At 37.5% G+C, this 18,136-nt stretch overlaps 1 protein-coding gene across 1 annotated transcript in view; it reads right to left on the reverse strand.

Moving 5' to 3' along the window:
* piezo2b (piezo-type mechanosensitive ion channel component 2b) overlaps positions 1-18,136 on the reverse strand; it is a 52,772-nt gene that overhangs the window by 31,004 nt on the left and 3,632 nt on the right. Inside the window, exons 2-7 of the mRNA XM_030773724.1 lie at positions 15,569-15,664; positions 11,976-12,101; positions 5,680-5,722; positions 2,425-2,587; positions 1,018-1,276; positions 341-548 (exon numbers count right to left, since the gene is read on the reverse strand). Of these exons, the coding sequence (XP_030629584.1) occupies positions 341-548; positions 1,018-1,276; positions 2,425-2,587; positions 5,680-5,722; positions 11,976-12,101; positions 15,569-15,664 (895 nt within the window). The remainder of the gene's footprint in view (positions 1-340; positions 549-1,017; positions 1,277-2,424; positions 2,588-5,679; positions 5,723-11,975; positions 12,102-15,568; positions 15,665-18,136) is intronic.

Here is an 18,136-nt window from a genome sequence, read left to right on the forward strand (position 1 = left end):
AGTGACACATTGTACTTATTGATGCAGCTCCATGAAAGTTCATTATATATGTTGGGTGAGAGTTCCATCCTGTTATCAGGAGACTTCTGCATAACTGATGTGCATAGAACTTGAAAGGACACATAAATAAAAAAAGTTTTTTTTTTTTTAGTTTTTAATTCACTAAAAATAACAGTTATCTCTAACAAAGTATATGGGAAGTCATGTTAAGCACACGCTGCTGATTTCTATGACTTTTATCTTTTATAAAAATTTAACTGGCAAAGTTTCCTGACTTAAAACAGTGAACTAGGACATTGCTAATCAGAGCTGAGCATAGCTGTCACGCCCTTTGTCTGACCTGGTGTATTTGTCCTCGTAGCTCTCCTGGAAGAACTGGAACTGGTAGAGGTAAAGAACAATGAGATGTCCGGCGCTGAAGATAGCCATGAGGACGCACATGCAGCTGAATAAGAGCGTGTCAAAGGTCTGACAGAACGACCACCACGTACACAGGCCCAGGAACGTAAAGAAATACACCGCAGAGGTCAGAGAGGGCAGCATGATCCCTATGACAACGAAGGAGAGAAAGGAAATAGCAACAAAACACAGTCAAGCTCACGTAGAGTGGCTTGGCTCGGCCAAGATTCAAAAGGGCTGTAGCATGCAAAGAGTGAATTTGTCAACACTTTTCAATGTTGTCACATTTTCCCCTTTAGAGCTAGGGTTGGATAAATCAAATTCTTGATGTAATAATTGAGAGATACATATGAATCCTAAAATTTAAGCTAGCAGAATAAAGAAAGCAAAATGTAAAAATTCAGTGAACTCATATGTACAGTACATTGTTTTCTTGTTTTCTGATCTCCCAACTTCAGTTTCTTAACTTTGGTACTGTGTATTTAGATACTAGATAGATATTAACATCACTGTGTCTTTAACGTGATATGTGACTCATGAAACAAGATGTCATATCCACCCATAACTACTGATGACATTTGACATATCACGATTATGGCACAACTTGTGGTCGCTCACCGGTCAAGCCCAATAGAATGGTCACCACTACTTTCCCTGCTGTGGTGATGAGGTTGCCTATTATCTCTTTCACTTTGGCTGCCACTCCTGCGACGATCCGCAGAACCTTCATCTTTGTGCTTTCCACCACTTCCTCTTCCTCCTCCTCCTCCTCCTCATCCAGATCAACATCATCATCTTCCGCTTCATCTTCAGCATCAAAATCTTCATCAAAGAGCATCTCTTCATTGGTTTCTAACTTCTCTTCATTTTCGTCCTCCTGTGAGTGAGGTAACAATGGAGAGATATCGTCAACCAGTGGGCTATGGTGGGTTGCCCCACAAACAGAAACTACCCTTTGATTTTTTTACACTTATAAAAACAGCTAAGCAAAGGACAATAAAGCTGGATAAAAAAAAATCATAAACCACATTCAAATAGTACAGTCAGGAGCGAGTGGCCCATGAATTCCACACTCCAAACCTGTGTGAAATGCACAAACCTCTTTGGACTGCTTCCCCTTTGCTCTTAAAACCCATCAGCACAACAGACTCAATAAACCCAAACAAGAATTTAACTGCACTACATGTGTGGTCGCTACCATAGAAAAGAGAGTTCTGTGTGCAACAGTGACAGGGTGGAGTGCCCAGTGTTAACCCTTCTCATAGGATATATTGCACAGCACAACCAAGCTAAAATCATACTCCAGCAGTGAATGATAGCATGCAAGTCGATGAGACATTTGAGTGTATGGCATTAAAACAATATTCAGAGTGATTGTGGCGTAAACTCATAGGATTAATTTAAATGTACAGCATACGCAGAACGTGTTTTGAGGCGTTTTATAGTAAATGGAGATAATGCCAAACAGATCTTTATTAATGTTTACATAATGAGTGAGGCATTTACACTGAATATTTTAACACAAAGTCTGCGTTCTAATTAAGCATTTCTCACGAGAACTTATCAAACTAAGAATCGTTCCTTGAGGGAAAACAAACCACGCTGTCTGGCAATGCCGGTTTGGGATGCTGTCCCTGGAAATTTGATTATTGCTATTTGTTTAGTCCAATAAAGGTCTTTAATAAGGTCTTTTCACATAGCATTTCACGGCCCTAAATGTAATATTCTTTTTTTTCATTAGTGCTGACGTAAGGATATTGTAATTTTAACGGGGATTCTACGAGCTAATTGTTTTCAGTGAGCTTTCAGCTCTCTTTAATGTTTACCAGGAACTCCAGAGTAACACAAAATCAGATTTTATAGGAATATATGCTCTTGATTGTGACTTTTGAACATCCATCAGATCACTCACTCTCACTCTAAATTGTAAAATACAAAAGTTAACACATTAAGCAAGTGAAAAATAAGTGGCCACTGAAATGCGTCCACACATTCGTGTGTTCATGGAGATGTCTAAGTGCTTACCTGTTCCTCTCCCTCAAAGTCTTCATTATACTGGGCCATTTCCTCTGTGGGCTTCTTCTGCACCAGGTTGCGGCAGACTAGCCATGAGCCTAGTCCTGCCATGAACATGCCAATATCTGGGATAAACACTCGTATACCATTCCCCGCATCTGCTCCAATAACACTAAAAAAAAAGGGGGTCACAGTCACATAAAGAGTAAACAAAGTGAATTTATGTTCGTAATTCAGATGGATTAATATTCTATTCACTTCATGAACTGAACAGTTCAATACCATCCACGTGATTGTTGTCTCGCTATTCACAGATGTCCTATCACAGAAATGTAAAATTGATTATTAGCGATAATTTGAAAACAGCAAGCAAACTTCTGTGGGCCTCTGTTAAGCTTCTGTTAGGAAAACACACACACACACACACAATCTGCAACACTGCAAGGAGAGCATTCTGGAGGAGTAGATTTTTCCGGGAGCATTTTCCAATAAGAAAACCTTGCACATCTGTTCCATGCTAGAATGCTTGATTTTATGTGCTTCTCCACCCAATTCAATAAAATGAGCCTTTCCCTGCATTAAAGCATATAAATATTTCTCATTAAACACACACTCTATTCTTCCAAAACCTCCTAAAAACATAACAGTGAGAAATAGTCACTCCAAACCCACTCCCTGCAAGACTGATTTCCCCAAATAAGTTTGTTTTGCAAAATAAATGGTTCCTTTGCCCCTTCATAAGCTGTGGAACATTCTAGACTTACACTGAGCACTTCAAAAGATACTTTAAAGTTACTTAAAAATATACATTTTGCCACTCGTTTTAAGGATGACAGTGGATGGAATCTTAAGGTAAAACAATTAAAAATGAAATGTTTCTTTAAAGAAAAAAAACCCCAAAAAACTTGCCCTCAAAAAACTTTGCCCTCAAATGGTATTAGGTTGTGACTTGACCTCTTACTACACACAAGACACCATCTGTTCTCTCCAAGTCTTTGTAATAAATACCAGGAGTATAAGATTCACAGAGTACTCTGCCTACACAGCCACGTTTATGATAATGTGTTGGTGAATGATAAATTATGTACAGAATTGTTTTACTTAAAGGTGAGGATAAGTGATTTCAAACAACAGATCTGGTTTGACATAAAATGAAAAGTACTTATTTTAGCTCACAGAGATTTTATTACATCCTGTTGCTGCTTTTTCTGGATGCTGCTGCCTTGCTGAGCCCTGAGTCAAATTAAATTGTTTACGATAAGCAACAGTTGCTATCACGATGGTTGCATAAAAACACTGAGCAACTGTTTGCATTTAGTACACAAAGTCGCTCCTTTAAAAGACTAGCTAGCTACAGCAGAATCCATTGCCTGTTTAGGTCTCAGTGAATGCTTGATTTGTAAAGGTTAATGAGTGAAAGACCAACAGCTAATGGACAAACAAGAAAAATAATCCCATCAACAGTTTAATATTCCCAAAAAATGAGGCCTACACATTTGTGACACTTCTTTTAAAATGAAATTTAACGAGAAAACACCTGTCTGTCAGGAAAACACACCTAACAGGGCGGTGGAGAATCCTCAATTTTGTTGATAAACAATTCGACCTAAAAACAACTCATGGAAATAAGTAGATCAAATTGCACATCACCTAATGTGTTTTCCATATAATCCCTCTCTATCAAATACAATGTAATGATATACTTAGTTCCTCTTTTCATGCCCAAACATCCACTTCAGACATCTCTCTCTGGTGTCCAGTCTCTAAGTCAATTAGTTTCCTCACTCTCCTCCCACATCCATGTTTGCCAAAGAGGCTAAAGAGCAGAGAAGCATTCAGTGTCCTGTAATGTCATGGATAAATGCCTGCTCTGAAGTAACAGGTCAATTAGGCGGATAAACAGTTTACAGTCCTGCTTCCTGCCACTTACAGTGCTCTGTACTAGCTTTTGGAGTGCTGCTTGGAAAAAACGATGATGAGCAGTTTGAACATTCCCGTACTTAGGGAAACCGCACCTTACAGGATCACATTTACATGGGCAGACACGCATGCATCAAGGTGGGCTTAAAAAAAAATAATAATAAGCTGGTCAACAAATGGTCAGGTGTAATCGGGTTTAGCGTTCATCAAGGGAAAACACGGGCCAGAAGCATTTTGAATCGCTGGTGGACTGGTGGCCACACTCTTAAGTGGTGTGCAATGTTATCAGACCATGTCTGTTACCAGAGAACATGGGGAACTGGGATCGGGGAAAGAAGATTGAGGAGGTGAATGATAGGTTTTGAAATAGGCATTGCTACGCGTTCGACATTTAAAAAAGTAAAGCATATGCATAATGAATTATGACCGACATCTCAAACTGTCATTTTTTCTGTCATAACGCAACAAATCAGCGTTCACCTCAGGGGATGAGTGATGCTTTGATAACATTTGCTCATTTTTTATACACAGTTCTGAAACATCAGACGCTAGTGCAACCACACCATGCCTAGTGTACACTTGCACAGGTAAAAATAATATATATTTCATGATTAATACCTGACGTGTTTTTGAAAAATATCTCTTCTAAGGATTAAAAAAGACCTTCGCTTTGGCAGAATAATGTCTTTCCACAAAACCCTTGCTTTAGGGCAATGGGAATGAAACAGTCTCCCCTGAATTACTACTAGCCTCTTATCTTCTCTCGTAAATGTGGACTGTGCTGACCTTGCTTTTACTAGCTGTCCACACGGTCACCAGAGTGAAACATATTACTTGCTGGAAATGACAAACAGTCCACGCTACTGTTCAGGAGGAGGAGCGCACGCTCAATCGAATGCCACAAGCGAACACTTCTTGCAGTATGACTGTAGGCAACACAAGGCAGTTTAAAGTGATGCAGTCTGTCCTCCTCTTTCAGAGAGGAGGACAGACTCTTTCCTCCTTTTCCAGTTCAGCATCAATGCATTAAATAAAAACAGGACCAATATTCTTTGCTACTTTAACAACAGATTAAAGTTGCTTTTTTTTTTTTTTACATTGAAAGTAGACAGTTTATAAATGGTTAGACGTAAAAATGCATACCAGAGAATTTAAGAATGAATTACGGTGTAGTCTCTTATAAAATAAGCTGTATTCAACCTCTTCTCAATTTTAAGCAAATGTGAACTCTATTGAACTCAGAGGGATAAACAGGGCAATAAAAACAAATTGGACATAAAATTCTGAGCAAACTGTAACATGAAGAGGTCACTGTGATAAGGGACAGGGCTGTTTATAGCTTACCTTTCAAAACCAATCTGTCGTATTGACTTCTCCCACATCGAACCTATCAAGGTAAGGAAAAAAACAAACAAAAAACTTTAAGGTTTATCCTTTGTCCTTTAGGCTACCAGAACACTGAACTGTAACAAAGAGTGCTGTAAACATTTATAATCAATAGTGGAGAGTAAAGTTTGAATGCATCATTGCATTGCATACTCTTTTAATCAGACCATGACTATTCAGATCATGTCTCAGTAACTTGAAATAATGTATTTTTCTTCCTTAATCATAACTAATACGTATACAATCTAAGTTAAAAACAATGGTAAAATGTCAACATAGTAGAGTGGGTGTTAGTTTTACTGAGCTTCAAAAGGTGGTCAGGATTTACAATGATATTTCCTAGTATTCTATTGTGTGTGGGAAGAACTAAACAAGGTTTATTCAGATTTTATTTTAGGCTGCCAAGGAAAACAGCCAACCACTTCAGATGTGATTGGAGTATCCAAACTGATGCCAAATCAATATGTTTGGATGGGTTGTCAGTAAATTAGTGGTGTAATTAGGTGTAAAAGTACTTCAGTCAAGCAGACAGCGTTACAGACAGATTCCAAGGCCAGAAAAGTCCTGGCAACCTTAAGGATGAATTAGTATAAATGTCAAAAATGACAGTTTCAGTGTTGAATTTGTCAGTTTTAACATTTTACTCTTGTTTAACAAAAATCCGTTTGCTAATTAAATTCACAAATAAATAAATAAATAAATAAATAGATAAATGCTTACAACTGCTAGAACACCAACATGTTAATACTGAATGGACAGTAAAATAAAATAGAAGAGTTGTGGCAAAATGAAAACGAAAAGGAGTAAAATGTAATTAAAAATCAAAAGTCTGTCTCTCTTTTCTAGCCTTTCTCTGGACATGTAGCTATAGTTACAACCCTGTGGCCTTGCTGCAGCCAGTTGTTTTTAGTTTATGACATCATCTACAGGCCGGAACATAAGGATCCGAAATAGTCTCTTAAGTTTCCAACATCCTGGATCAATGATTGCCAGGTAGCTTGTTTATGAAGTCACAGCCATTCATAAGTCTTCACTGCAACATCCTTAGTTTCATCCTTGTGTTTTCTTAGAGCACACTTGTGCTAGATAGGCAGTAAATAAATTTACTCAGCCTGTGGACAAAGACACAGATCTCAGTGGAAAGTTTCATTAACCTCCCCAGAAGGTTGTTCGGATAAAATCAAAAATATATGCCCCTAATGTTTGGCCAAAGTTAGTTTTAAATGAAATACATCAAGTTTAAAGTACCTTTAACAAAGTAACCATGACAATGCTCACAAAGCCAGACCCCTAGGAGAGTGACATACCTCTCTGTTTGAGTGACAGGTGACAATAATAGACTACTTCTACTGGTTATTTTTGTTTTCTTTTCACTTTTAATTAAAATATTACACGTGCAACTAAGTATATGATTCATTACCTGGAAACCAGCTTCTAATCAAGATTAATCACAGCAAATGCAATTAAACTAATTAAATTTCTGTAATCATTTAATCATTTGACAAGATACTAACAAGTGTCAGTGAAATAAAAGTAGTCCAAATAACTGCATTCAGCTTTGAGGTGAAGATAGAATATGGTAGGCAGGGATCTCAATACAAAGTGCTAAGTTATAAAATTTTAATAGCATTGCAGAGACAAGAAAAACATTTTTGGAATTCCAGAGCCCAAACATTTGTAACACCTGAATGGCCTTAATCCAAACTGACCTTCCAAGTATATATATATGTATATATATATATATATATATACACACACACACACACACACATATACACACACACACACCATTCTTTATTTCCTAGTGAGAAGGCACAGAAAAACCTCAGAGCTTCTTCTTCCTTGGGGTGTTTTAGAGTAAGAGAAATTCAATTCATACAGCATGAAAGTCGGGTTCTCTGCGCATTGTCTTGACTGGATTTATGTAAGCATTTACCTTGTGTTACAAAAAGTATGCTCATACTAATTTTCTGTGATTAGTACCAAAATTAGTCATTTCCTCATCCTTTTTAGGAGAGAGATAAAGAATTATTACCTCCGCCAAGGAGGTCATAGCTGTTTCTCAATATGGAGTATGTCAAGTATGGACACCCTTTCTTGAGAATTTGGACTTGCTAACTTCAGCTCGGGAGTCCAGACTTTGTGTGAAATGCATTTTGGGAAACTTGACTACCCAAGTCCACACAAGTCACCTCCTGATGCATCCTTGATAAAAACCAACGAATCAAGGACACATCCAGGTATTTGATCTATACTTGGCTAGATGCGAACTTTGAATTGGAACAGTACTTAGGCCGTGACAGATGACATTTCACAAGTTCATGAGAAAGCAAGTGCAGAGAAGAGTGCATATTGAAAAATGGCTTATGTTTTCAGTTTGTTTGTTCGTTTGTTGGTTTGTCTGTCGGTCTGTTTGTAAGCAGGATTACAGAAAAACTGCTGGGCTGATTTTTATGAAACTAGGTGGAAGGGTGTAGCGTGGGCTAAAGAAAAACCCAAGAAATTTTGGAGCGGATCCAAGTCACCAGGTGGATCCACGTATTATTTTCCACTTTCGTTAACATTGCAGGATAGGGCTAAAAATGAACTGAATTTGTCACGCATGAACTCATCGTAACTACAGTGAATGGTGTGCCGCGAATACACATACAATAAAACATGACGGCCATCTCAAACATCACTGTAGAAACAAATACAGCAGGTATGTCAGATATAAGCGATGTCTAAATTACCCTTATTGTTTTTTTTCCAAGTTGACATGATCAAAATACACTTATTTAAAGGTTATTCTGGGCTAGCGTAACACGTGCATAATCGCTAATCGTTTCTTACAATAAATTCGTTTTCACAATCATACATTCTGACTTTTTGTTCTAATAGTTTTGGAAATTTATCCAGACATATATAGTGGCTGTGGCTAAAGATCATAGAATAGAATATCATAGAAGAGTGAACTATTGGCCTTAGCGGAGGTCTGCGCTCCCCGAGTGCCCCTCTAGTGTTATCTCTGTTCTCAGTCATGACACCACTACCCGATCTGAGCCATTGTTCTCAAAGCTTTGATAGCTCAGTTAAATCTTTTCTCTCCTCTACTTCCTAGTTATCCTATTGCCTTTTGCTCTTTCCCCTCTTGAAGAAACACAATGTCAAAGAAAACACTAGAAAATTGTTCCTCTCTCTATGTGTGATCTTCTTTGTGCTGGAATAATTTATGACTGGCAGCAAAGAAGTGATAAAAAAGAGTGATCATCAGCACAAAGCACTGGACCTTGAGATGAATGGAGAAAGGCCGACGCAACCGGTCCAGCAAATGATTACTGACCCAGAGCAGAAGTGTAGATCTCCTTTAGAAATGTTATCATGGACAATCAGATAAAAATTGCTCACATTCATAATGTACTCAGGTTAAGCCTTTAATGGCTTCTTTGGCTCTGGCAAATATAGAAACAGGAAGAAATGGTGCAAGGTTATAAAGAAAAGACCAGCAGCATCAAAAATAAGATTCTTCTTTATCTCTTGGAAAGTAAAAGAACAAACAAGACAAGGTTACATTATAGATTAAATGGATAAAAGTAAATCCCTGGGTTTATGTTACACATTGAAGACAATTAACCAGTTAGTAGGTTATTATGAATATTATGAAACTCATAACAGGTCCTCTTTGACCCATCGAACTGAGATCAACCAAAGCTGAACCTTTAAGCACGGATTCTGTACTCAAATACTACTTCACAGGAAAAGATCAACTGGAGATTAGTGACCATCATAATCTAGTCAGTATTTTTCAAGCAGATGACCCTTTTTTTATTTTAGTGCATCATCGGCTCTTTAAAAGAAGTATAATGACAAAGTTACGATGTAGTTAGTTATGTGAAACCTTAGACCAAGGGGTGTTTACTGCTCAAGGGGGCTGTTCCATAATTAGATAAAAGCATCTTGTTATCACTTGGTCTTTTACACTTGGTCTGGAGCTAAATCATGTTGGACGCGTTTAATTAGCTAAAAACTATAAGCCAGAATTGTTTGTATACTAGTTTATACTTGTATAGTGTAATTATGCCACTGGTATGAGTCAACATAACTGGTCAATAAGGAGATTAAGGAACTAACTGTCTCTTCATCAGTCTTTTTTAGAGTATTGTTCTTATAATTATAGCAACAATTCCAAAGAGCCACAGTGAAAATAGACCTGAATGTGACCGGAAGCCATTGTTCTTAGCTGGTAAGAGGTTTTGCAGTTAAAAAAGAAAAAAATGCTACTGGCCATCTGGCAGCCAGATCAAAGAAATGACAGCTCCAGAACTGAATCCTATTGTACAGCTATTCCTAAAAATAAACTTGAGGCTTCAAACAACTATTTTGGTTATTATGAAAATATATATTGAAATCTTTAAAAAAAAATAAGGGTGTAACAGTTCTGAAACCAAGACCGAAACCGCGATACAAACATCCACGATCTCTTATTCCGGAACCGCGATCCCCCGTCCCCTCCAGCCCCCAACCCTAACTGGCTGCCAACCACTGCAGGTGCAGCCTGTTGAGCTCTCATTACATTACTAATGTAACAAAACTATTTTTAAATTTCAAAGTTAACACGATAACACATGTAAATCATGAAATTATTATTATATTTAAAGTTACATCAAGTTGTATATTTTGTGTTAGGGGTATTAGGGGTATCATCTCATATTTGGTACAGGATGTTCGTTGTGATCCGAGTGAATATAGTTTAGGTATAACCACGCATGTTACGTGCATAACTTTTTTATGCTCTGATGGTCTGTTGACCGAAACGTCAGTGGATAAAGTGATACTTGACAAGATACAATGTGCCCTCTCTTCTACATTTCTGTATGCGGAACTAAAATTAGAAACTCAGTTTCCTCTCCGATTCCATGATGGAGCAGCAACTTAGCGACTGAAGTAGCATATGTTTAACGACACAGCCTCGTAAGTATGGCGACCGTAAAGCCAGAGCTTCAGGACCCTCCCGTATCCTTAAGGTCCTCTGTTTGGGAACATTTTGGTTTTCCAGTGAACTACAGTAGCAATGGGCAAAGGCAAGTGGATAAGACGAAGGAAGCGTGCCGGCACTGTTAAACTGAAATCGGGTATGTTGCTGCCAGTACGTCAAACATGATCCAAATGTGAATATCGAATATGATTACTCATTTGAGACAGCATCATCCAAATGTGAATATTACTGGTGCAAGGAAAACTGGAAATTATGGCCAGTTTGCCATTGTTTACAAATTCGTGTAAGTGTATAAGTTTACAAGTAAATTCATATTAAATGAAAGGAAATTTCATGTTTTGCATGTCTTTTTTCACTGTACCGAAATTGTACCGAACTGTGACTTCAAAACCGGGGTACGTACCGAACTGTGACTCTGGCGTATCATTACACCCCTAATATATATATGTGTGTGTGTGTGTGTGTGTGTATACATACATACACACACATACACACACACACACACACACACACACACACACACACACACACACATATATATATATATATATATATATATATATATATATATATATATATATATATAATGTATGACCTTTAAATAAAGCATACAGCTACAGTTTGGAGTTTAAGCTAAGCTTAGATTGAGTCCTAAGCCAACTATTCACACAGTCTTGAAAATTCACTTCTGCACACTATTTGCAACAACTTTTGCACTCCTAGAGCTAATCTCCTTCCCCCTTTTATGATATAATTATTTTTGTCCTAATGTACAACTCTATCAGAGAGAATACAACAGCTAGACAGTCTTTGACTATAACAACTGTAACTTTAGTCCATACCCTCTGACATAAAAATCAATACAAAACAATTCAATGTTACAGTTAAACAAAAACTCAAGCTATCACAACCTCTCATGAAACATATTTCTTTTTCAAAGCCTCCAAAATTAAAGCTGTAAATGTGTATAATGGCAAAGACAAGGCAAAGCTGAAAAGTGCAAACAGTACCAGGTAATAATGTCATCTTTCTGCTATGAGGCTACCACTGAGTTTTTGTTTTACAAAGTACAATGTGTCAGCGTTCCATAAGCTTTATGTCAATGTTGCAAAAAATTTTTAATGAGGTATTCTTTAAATTCTCTACAAAAGCTCAATTTTTGATCATTACCCCATCCTGAATCTACTTTGTAACCAAAAAAAGAAAAGAAAAGAAAAGAAAGAGGAAACAGAGGAGAAAGAAAATAAAAGCCTCATTAACTAGAGTAAAGAGAACTCACAGTTGAAGTCAGATCTGACGGTGCCTGCAGCCAGCAGACTGTTCACTGTGATTTGATAGATGATGTGAATCAGGATGAAACTCATACTGGTAAAGCAAAGAGACTTCAGCAGGTGTCCCGTGTGCCCTGGAAATAAAACAACAATCAATCATCTCAAAACAATACATCTTACTAGACCAATAACGATTAACAGCAGAAAAATCAGAGCAAAACAGAACTACAACATTGACAAGGAAGGCTAGTCTAGTCTACAGGGTGATTTAGTCTATTTTAAGCTAAAGTCACTGTCAAAACCAGAAAATGTGTACTATAGAATACAAACTGATGACATGAAGTTGACAAACAGACCTTGGATTTATATTTAATCTTTTTTTTTCTCGTTTTTTAATATTTCATGTGGCAGGGTTATTTTTTAGGACTGCGGTTTAATCATGGTGGAATGCAATCTGCTCTGCTCAGAATGAAAAGACAAATCAACCTATTAACAGATGCAGCTGCTGAACACATGGAGGGTTTTTTTGTTTCTTTTTTAATCGTACACCAACAGGTATTTTGCAGCAACTTAAAAGTTGTTATGGTGATACAGCCTTGTCGCTACGGAGGCATCAATCCTTTCTATGGAGGTGTCCAAAGTAAAGATTTCATCGCTCTCTGATGACAATACTAAACAGCTACAGTCACCTACAGAGCAATTTATCAGTATCACATATACAACTCCTGGCTAAAGTGAACAATTTTAAATGGTTTTATTTCTAACTTAACATTTTATTGCTATCTAATAATAAGAATTTATAATTTTCCATACATGCCACTACTATCAGAAATCCAGATACTGTTTTGAGGCCAATAAAATTTTATATACTCTGAGGAGAACGTTCAGGTCTTTAGCGAGACAAAAGTACAATGGCACAGACATATCGGAGCACTGCCATGGACTGACAGAGCCCCATAGTACGGTGCTTAACCTCGTTACTGTGTGCCCTGGCAAGACCTCATCCAGGCTTCATAAAATTTAGAGTGCAAACAATTTGTGCTAATTTCCTCTAGAATTTCCCCCTGCAGTCACACAGGGGATGAAGAATGCTCGTTAACATGTAGTCTGAAAAGCTGGAAGTCAACACTGCAGGCCCAGATCACTGCTAAAACACTGGACAACGTCTTAGCTTCAGCTGGTCTCCTTCTATCCCCATAAAATAAAAGTGTTAAGCAGAGGCGTAACCATAGCAAGAATCTGTGGTGAGGGATTTACAGCAACAATGGTTGTTCAGACAAACTTTTTTATACATCGATAGACTAAAATGAAGCAAAACAGAGGGCAGATGAATAAAATGTAAGTTATTATTCACTATAATTTTAGTCTGGAAAAAAAAAACCAGTCATAAAAATCATCAGCATGTGCTCTCCATTCTGGTCATTTTACTCTCAGTCCAACCACTGTGGCATTAATGAAAGACATACGAAAGATACACTGAAGTAGTTTTACTGGCTTCATTCACCTCATGGTTTAAATATTACACACAGTTTTACACACAGTTTAGTAGTGAAAAGCTTCATAGGTGTTTGCCTTAAACATTTATTTAAATGTGAATGAAACAGTCTTACTTCTAGCTATTCTACACATATTTCTATATGGTATTTCTATAATAAATCATTTCATTTCATTTTTTTTGTTAATATGATAAGACTCCCAATCAAAAACCGTCACAACAACATACACACATACACACATTCCCTCTGTGCTAGATTCTTTGGACTCCATTGACTTCAGTTACAACAAATGTAAAGAACAACGACCTAGCCCTAACCCTAACTCTATCCCTAGCCCTACCCAAAAAACATTTACACATTTTTGCCAATAACAATAATATCTTTTATAAGATTTTTTTTACTAGTGGGGACTATAATTTTGACCTCACTTTGACAAGGCCTCCCAGTAGAATAATACCTTCAGTAAAATGTCCACCAAAGTTAACAAAAACAAGCATGCTGTTCTAGGAGGATGACTGTGAATGAACAATAAATCCATAAATACACTTTGCAATCAGTTTAAAACCTTTCCTTTGTGTGTGTATTTCTTCTGATTAAACTCAAGTCTGCCTCTCTCTCTCTCTCTCTCTCTCTCTCTTTCTCTCACAATTCATCAGCATACAACCTTCATATTTTGAATGAAAATCAATGAGGCCATTGAAACAATACTTTAGTCGTTAGATTAAAGATGCTACACTCAGGAATGGTCTTTCTATCAGTGGAACATTTGCTTTGTGGACTAACAGGGTCTTTCATATTAACACAAAACAGTTATTAGAGACTTTACAGTCAGCATAGCTCACTGAATCCCAAATGGGTAATTGAATTACAACCCAGAGGGTCTTTAATAGAGTGTTTAGTTAGAGGAAAAGATTAGAATTGAGTTAATCTGGGATTAAGTAGAGTAATTGCTGAACAAACAATGTGTTTGTTTGAGCGTGCATGCATGTTTGTGTGTGTGTGTGTGTGTGTGTGCGTGTGTGTGTTTCCACCTCTTTGTTTGTCACCTGTCACCTGATGAAATGCATGCACGCCATATGCTTTCATGACTTATTCCAATACACAAGCATACCTACAGTTAATAGACATGGCAGTCAAAGAAACACATCCATGGCAAAGATGGCAACTGATCTTCACTGTTGTGTTCATTTAGGATAATGTCACATAACATAAGTTGGATAATAACACTGTGCAATTTTACCTAAGATAAAAGTCTAGCACACAGTGTACAGCTAACAGTTGGACATGTTTCCTTTACAAAGATCTGGCAGGTCTCTTTAACTATTAATGACGATGTAAGTGGTCCATTTTAAAAGGTCCCCTTTTTTTCTCTCCCTTTCTTTTGTTTTCACGAGACAGATGCAGACGGAGCACAGACAGAGCACAGACAGGTTGACATTGTTCAAAGTATGGTTCATGTATAATGAAACATTGCTCACAGGCCTGTCTTAATTACTGCAACATCGCTGGGGAAGATTTATACTGTTCAGTGTTACATAGCTTTAATAAAACTATGAAAAAAAATGAAACAATATCAGAATATATATATACAGACCAAACAAACAAAAAAAAATGTGAGTAAATTTTAACAATGTGGCCAAATTCAAGTCCCTGAGGGTTTTAGTAGACTTACACTCTAATGAGCTTGAAAGCTCTTTCGTGACAGCAGACCTCACAGGTAACGTGCCATTATGCAATATTTAAAAATAGCCATTCACAAACAAACTGCAGAACAGAAAGTAATATGACAGACAGATAAACATTCGAATATTTAGTCTGCAAAAAGCAGAAGTACCTCTTCAGAATAGAGCACTTTAAAAAAAGTAGTTATGCCTATTGCTTTTTCCAATGTCTGTTATTTCATGGGAAAAAGTTAAAAGTTAAAGATGAATCACATCTTGTGGGAGAACACAATTCCAATATTACGTGAATTAGCTTTTGTGTGAGCACTGCCAATTAGCTTTTCTGGATGAGTCACCAGGATTTCACGATATGACATACATTCATTTTCGACACTAAATCCGTAAGGCTTGTGAAAGTACTGAAGGTCTTAAAATGGGGCTTACCTTGCATCGTTATGCTTGTGGGTTCAGGAAAGAGGGGGAGGAGTAGAAGATAGATGAGGTAGACGAGGGATAGTCCATTGTACCTAAACAGACACGCTGAAAAAAAAGGAAAATGATATAGCTTTCATTCCACTTAAAAATAACACCAAAGCACAACCACAATATAGAAGAAGAAGAAGACATAACATGGGCCTTATTAGTGTAAACAATGGGCATTCTAAACAATGTAAAAATCCATTAGTTTTATAGCGGCTGAGATCTACAACATTAGGCAGACAAAAAAATAGCAAGATACAAAAACGCATGAGAAGACAGCCTTCATCAAATAAAAGTAAAACAGAGACATGCTCAGTATCCTGAACTAACAGTCAAGGTCATGACCATTAAGTGCTGAGGACAACACCACTGTATGTAGAACCCTCTAATTAATATCTACCATCTAGTCTTGACGCTACAGTAGTGTTAAGTTATGAACAGCTTCGTTACGAATATTTGGAAAATAATCAGGTTTTGAGTGCATTGGCATGTTAGCTTTATTGCAATCAAAAATTCAAAAACTTTTCTTTACTTTATACCTGAAACATATTATTTGTCACTGTGATAACGGCATTGTTTGAAAATCACTTTATTCATAAATGCAAATAGCAGAACATTAGTCCATTTATCCAGGTATCTGAATATGTATGTATTTATTTATGTGTTTATTTGGAGGTCTTGAACTGAAAGCTGAAGGTGTGTGGCATTCCATCTGTGTGAGTTCTCCTTCTCAACCACTCTGTTTTTTCTGTATCTGTCAATTAAATCGATCTCACCGTTAGAGAATGTGCACCTGTTAAAAAATATCTGCGAGGATAGAATTCCCTTAAGGACCACACTCAATCTCATGACCTTTTCCGCTTTCCATTGCTATTGTATCGACACACAAAAGCTCATGGTTGACTGACAGAAAAGGCCACCGAACAACTGTTTTCCAACAATTATGGACCATCAAAATTTAATGCTCTAATAAAGAGAAACAAGGTGTACGTGCAGTTTCAGTTTGATACTCGGCTTGAAATTCTGTTTTCTCCTGGATGACCATACGATTCATTAAAAGAATAAGAAAAAAACAAGCCAAATGGCAGCAACATCTGTTACCTGGTTGCTTGAGGATAGACATCTGCCAGTGCAGACAAGTCTTTCTGTGGTGACCAAGTGTGAAAAGATTTGAAGGGGAGAAATTCAGCCAAGTTGACAGAAAACATGTGTCAATGTTCAGTGGGATTTACACTGCATTACACAGGCCAAAGGACAAAAAATATAAACTGGAATAGTGGGATTCAGTGAGTTTTTATATGCCAAGTCAAAACGAAGAACTATAAACATCTGTTAGATAATTTCAGATGTACAGTGAAGGAAGGAGAGGATGTGCAGGAAAATATTTAGAGTGGGATAATAACCATGAGATGACCTCTGAGGATAAAATATGCAGCTGTTTACATCCTTAAAGCAGCCATGGCCGTTATTCAGGAAAGCACAACTGAACGGTATCCAACAAGGCAGTATCAGCTAAGCACCCTCAGCAAGGTCACTCCTCTCCATAAGACTTTCTTAGTTCCAACATCCATTAGCTGAAAGGCAAAAGGGTATCTGATCTGAGACACCCCAAAAATTGTTAATTTTACAATAAAATCCAGTCTATGTCAGTCCTTCTGGAAGTGACTGACTGCGAAAAAAATGTTAGTGGGCAAAATGAAAATGCATGCATTATTAACAAAGACATTGTGACTATCATGTATTGACTGTCCTGTTTTGCCCCTGAAGCCCAACCATTAAACCTCATGAAGTAGATTCTACATATGAGAGAGAGAAACTCTTTCTAGAAAGACCTGAAGGACTATGGTGGCAAGGCCTTGGCACCTCAAGAAGTTGTGAGCCATATCTTGAGTTGACTGGTCTATGCACAAGGATATCATTCAGCAACCTAAACTCAGTTTTCAACACAAAACTGAGAACAGTTTCCTGGGCAACAGATCCCTTCAGTGAAGGAGGGAGACCCACTTCTACCTCTATCAGCTCCTGGACAACAGCGACTATCAAAGTCTTTGACCTGTTCTCACATATTTCCCATGTTTAGATGACACTGGGGTCCTTGCGCCCCTCTGACACATAGATTCATTCATGGTCTATCAAGCTTCACACAATAGCGGGAAGACAATTTCCTACAATTCAAAAACCAAGGAGCTTATGATCAACCTGACCACACCAACTGCCATAAAAGGAGAGAATGTGGAAAAAGCTGACTATTTCAAATGCTGTGCAGTAACCTTGGATAATATACTAAGCATCATAAACCATACCACTGACATCCAAAGGTCTTCACAAAATATGGGTGTCCTCCCGAAATGAAAGAGCACTCTTCTTCCATCTTAAACATCTCCTTTACTGCAGCATAACAGAAACAGTTCAGTCGTATGGCTTCATCTGCTCCTGCACCTTGTTCCCCTGCCTCCAATAAATCACCTGTCCAGACACCAAAATAATCACACTCCTCATCCCTGAACAGGCTGACCTCAGCTCAAAAGCATA

This window comes from Chanos chanos, chromosome 5 (assembly GCF_902362185.1).
Source record: "Chanos chanos chromosome 5, fChaCha1.1, whole genome shotgun sequence".
Lineage (NCBI taxonomy): Eukaryota > Metazoa > Chordata > Actinopteri > Gonorynchiformes > Chanidae > Chanos > Chanos chanos.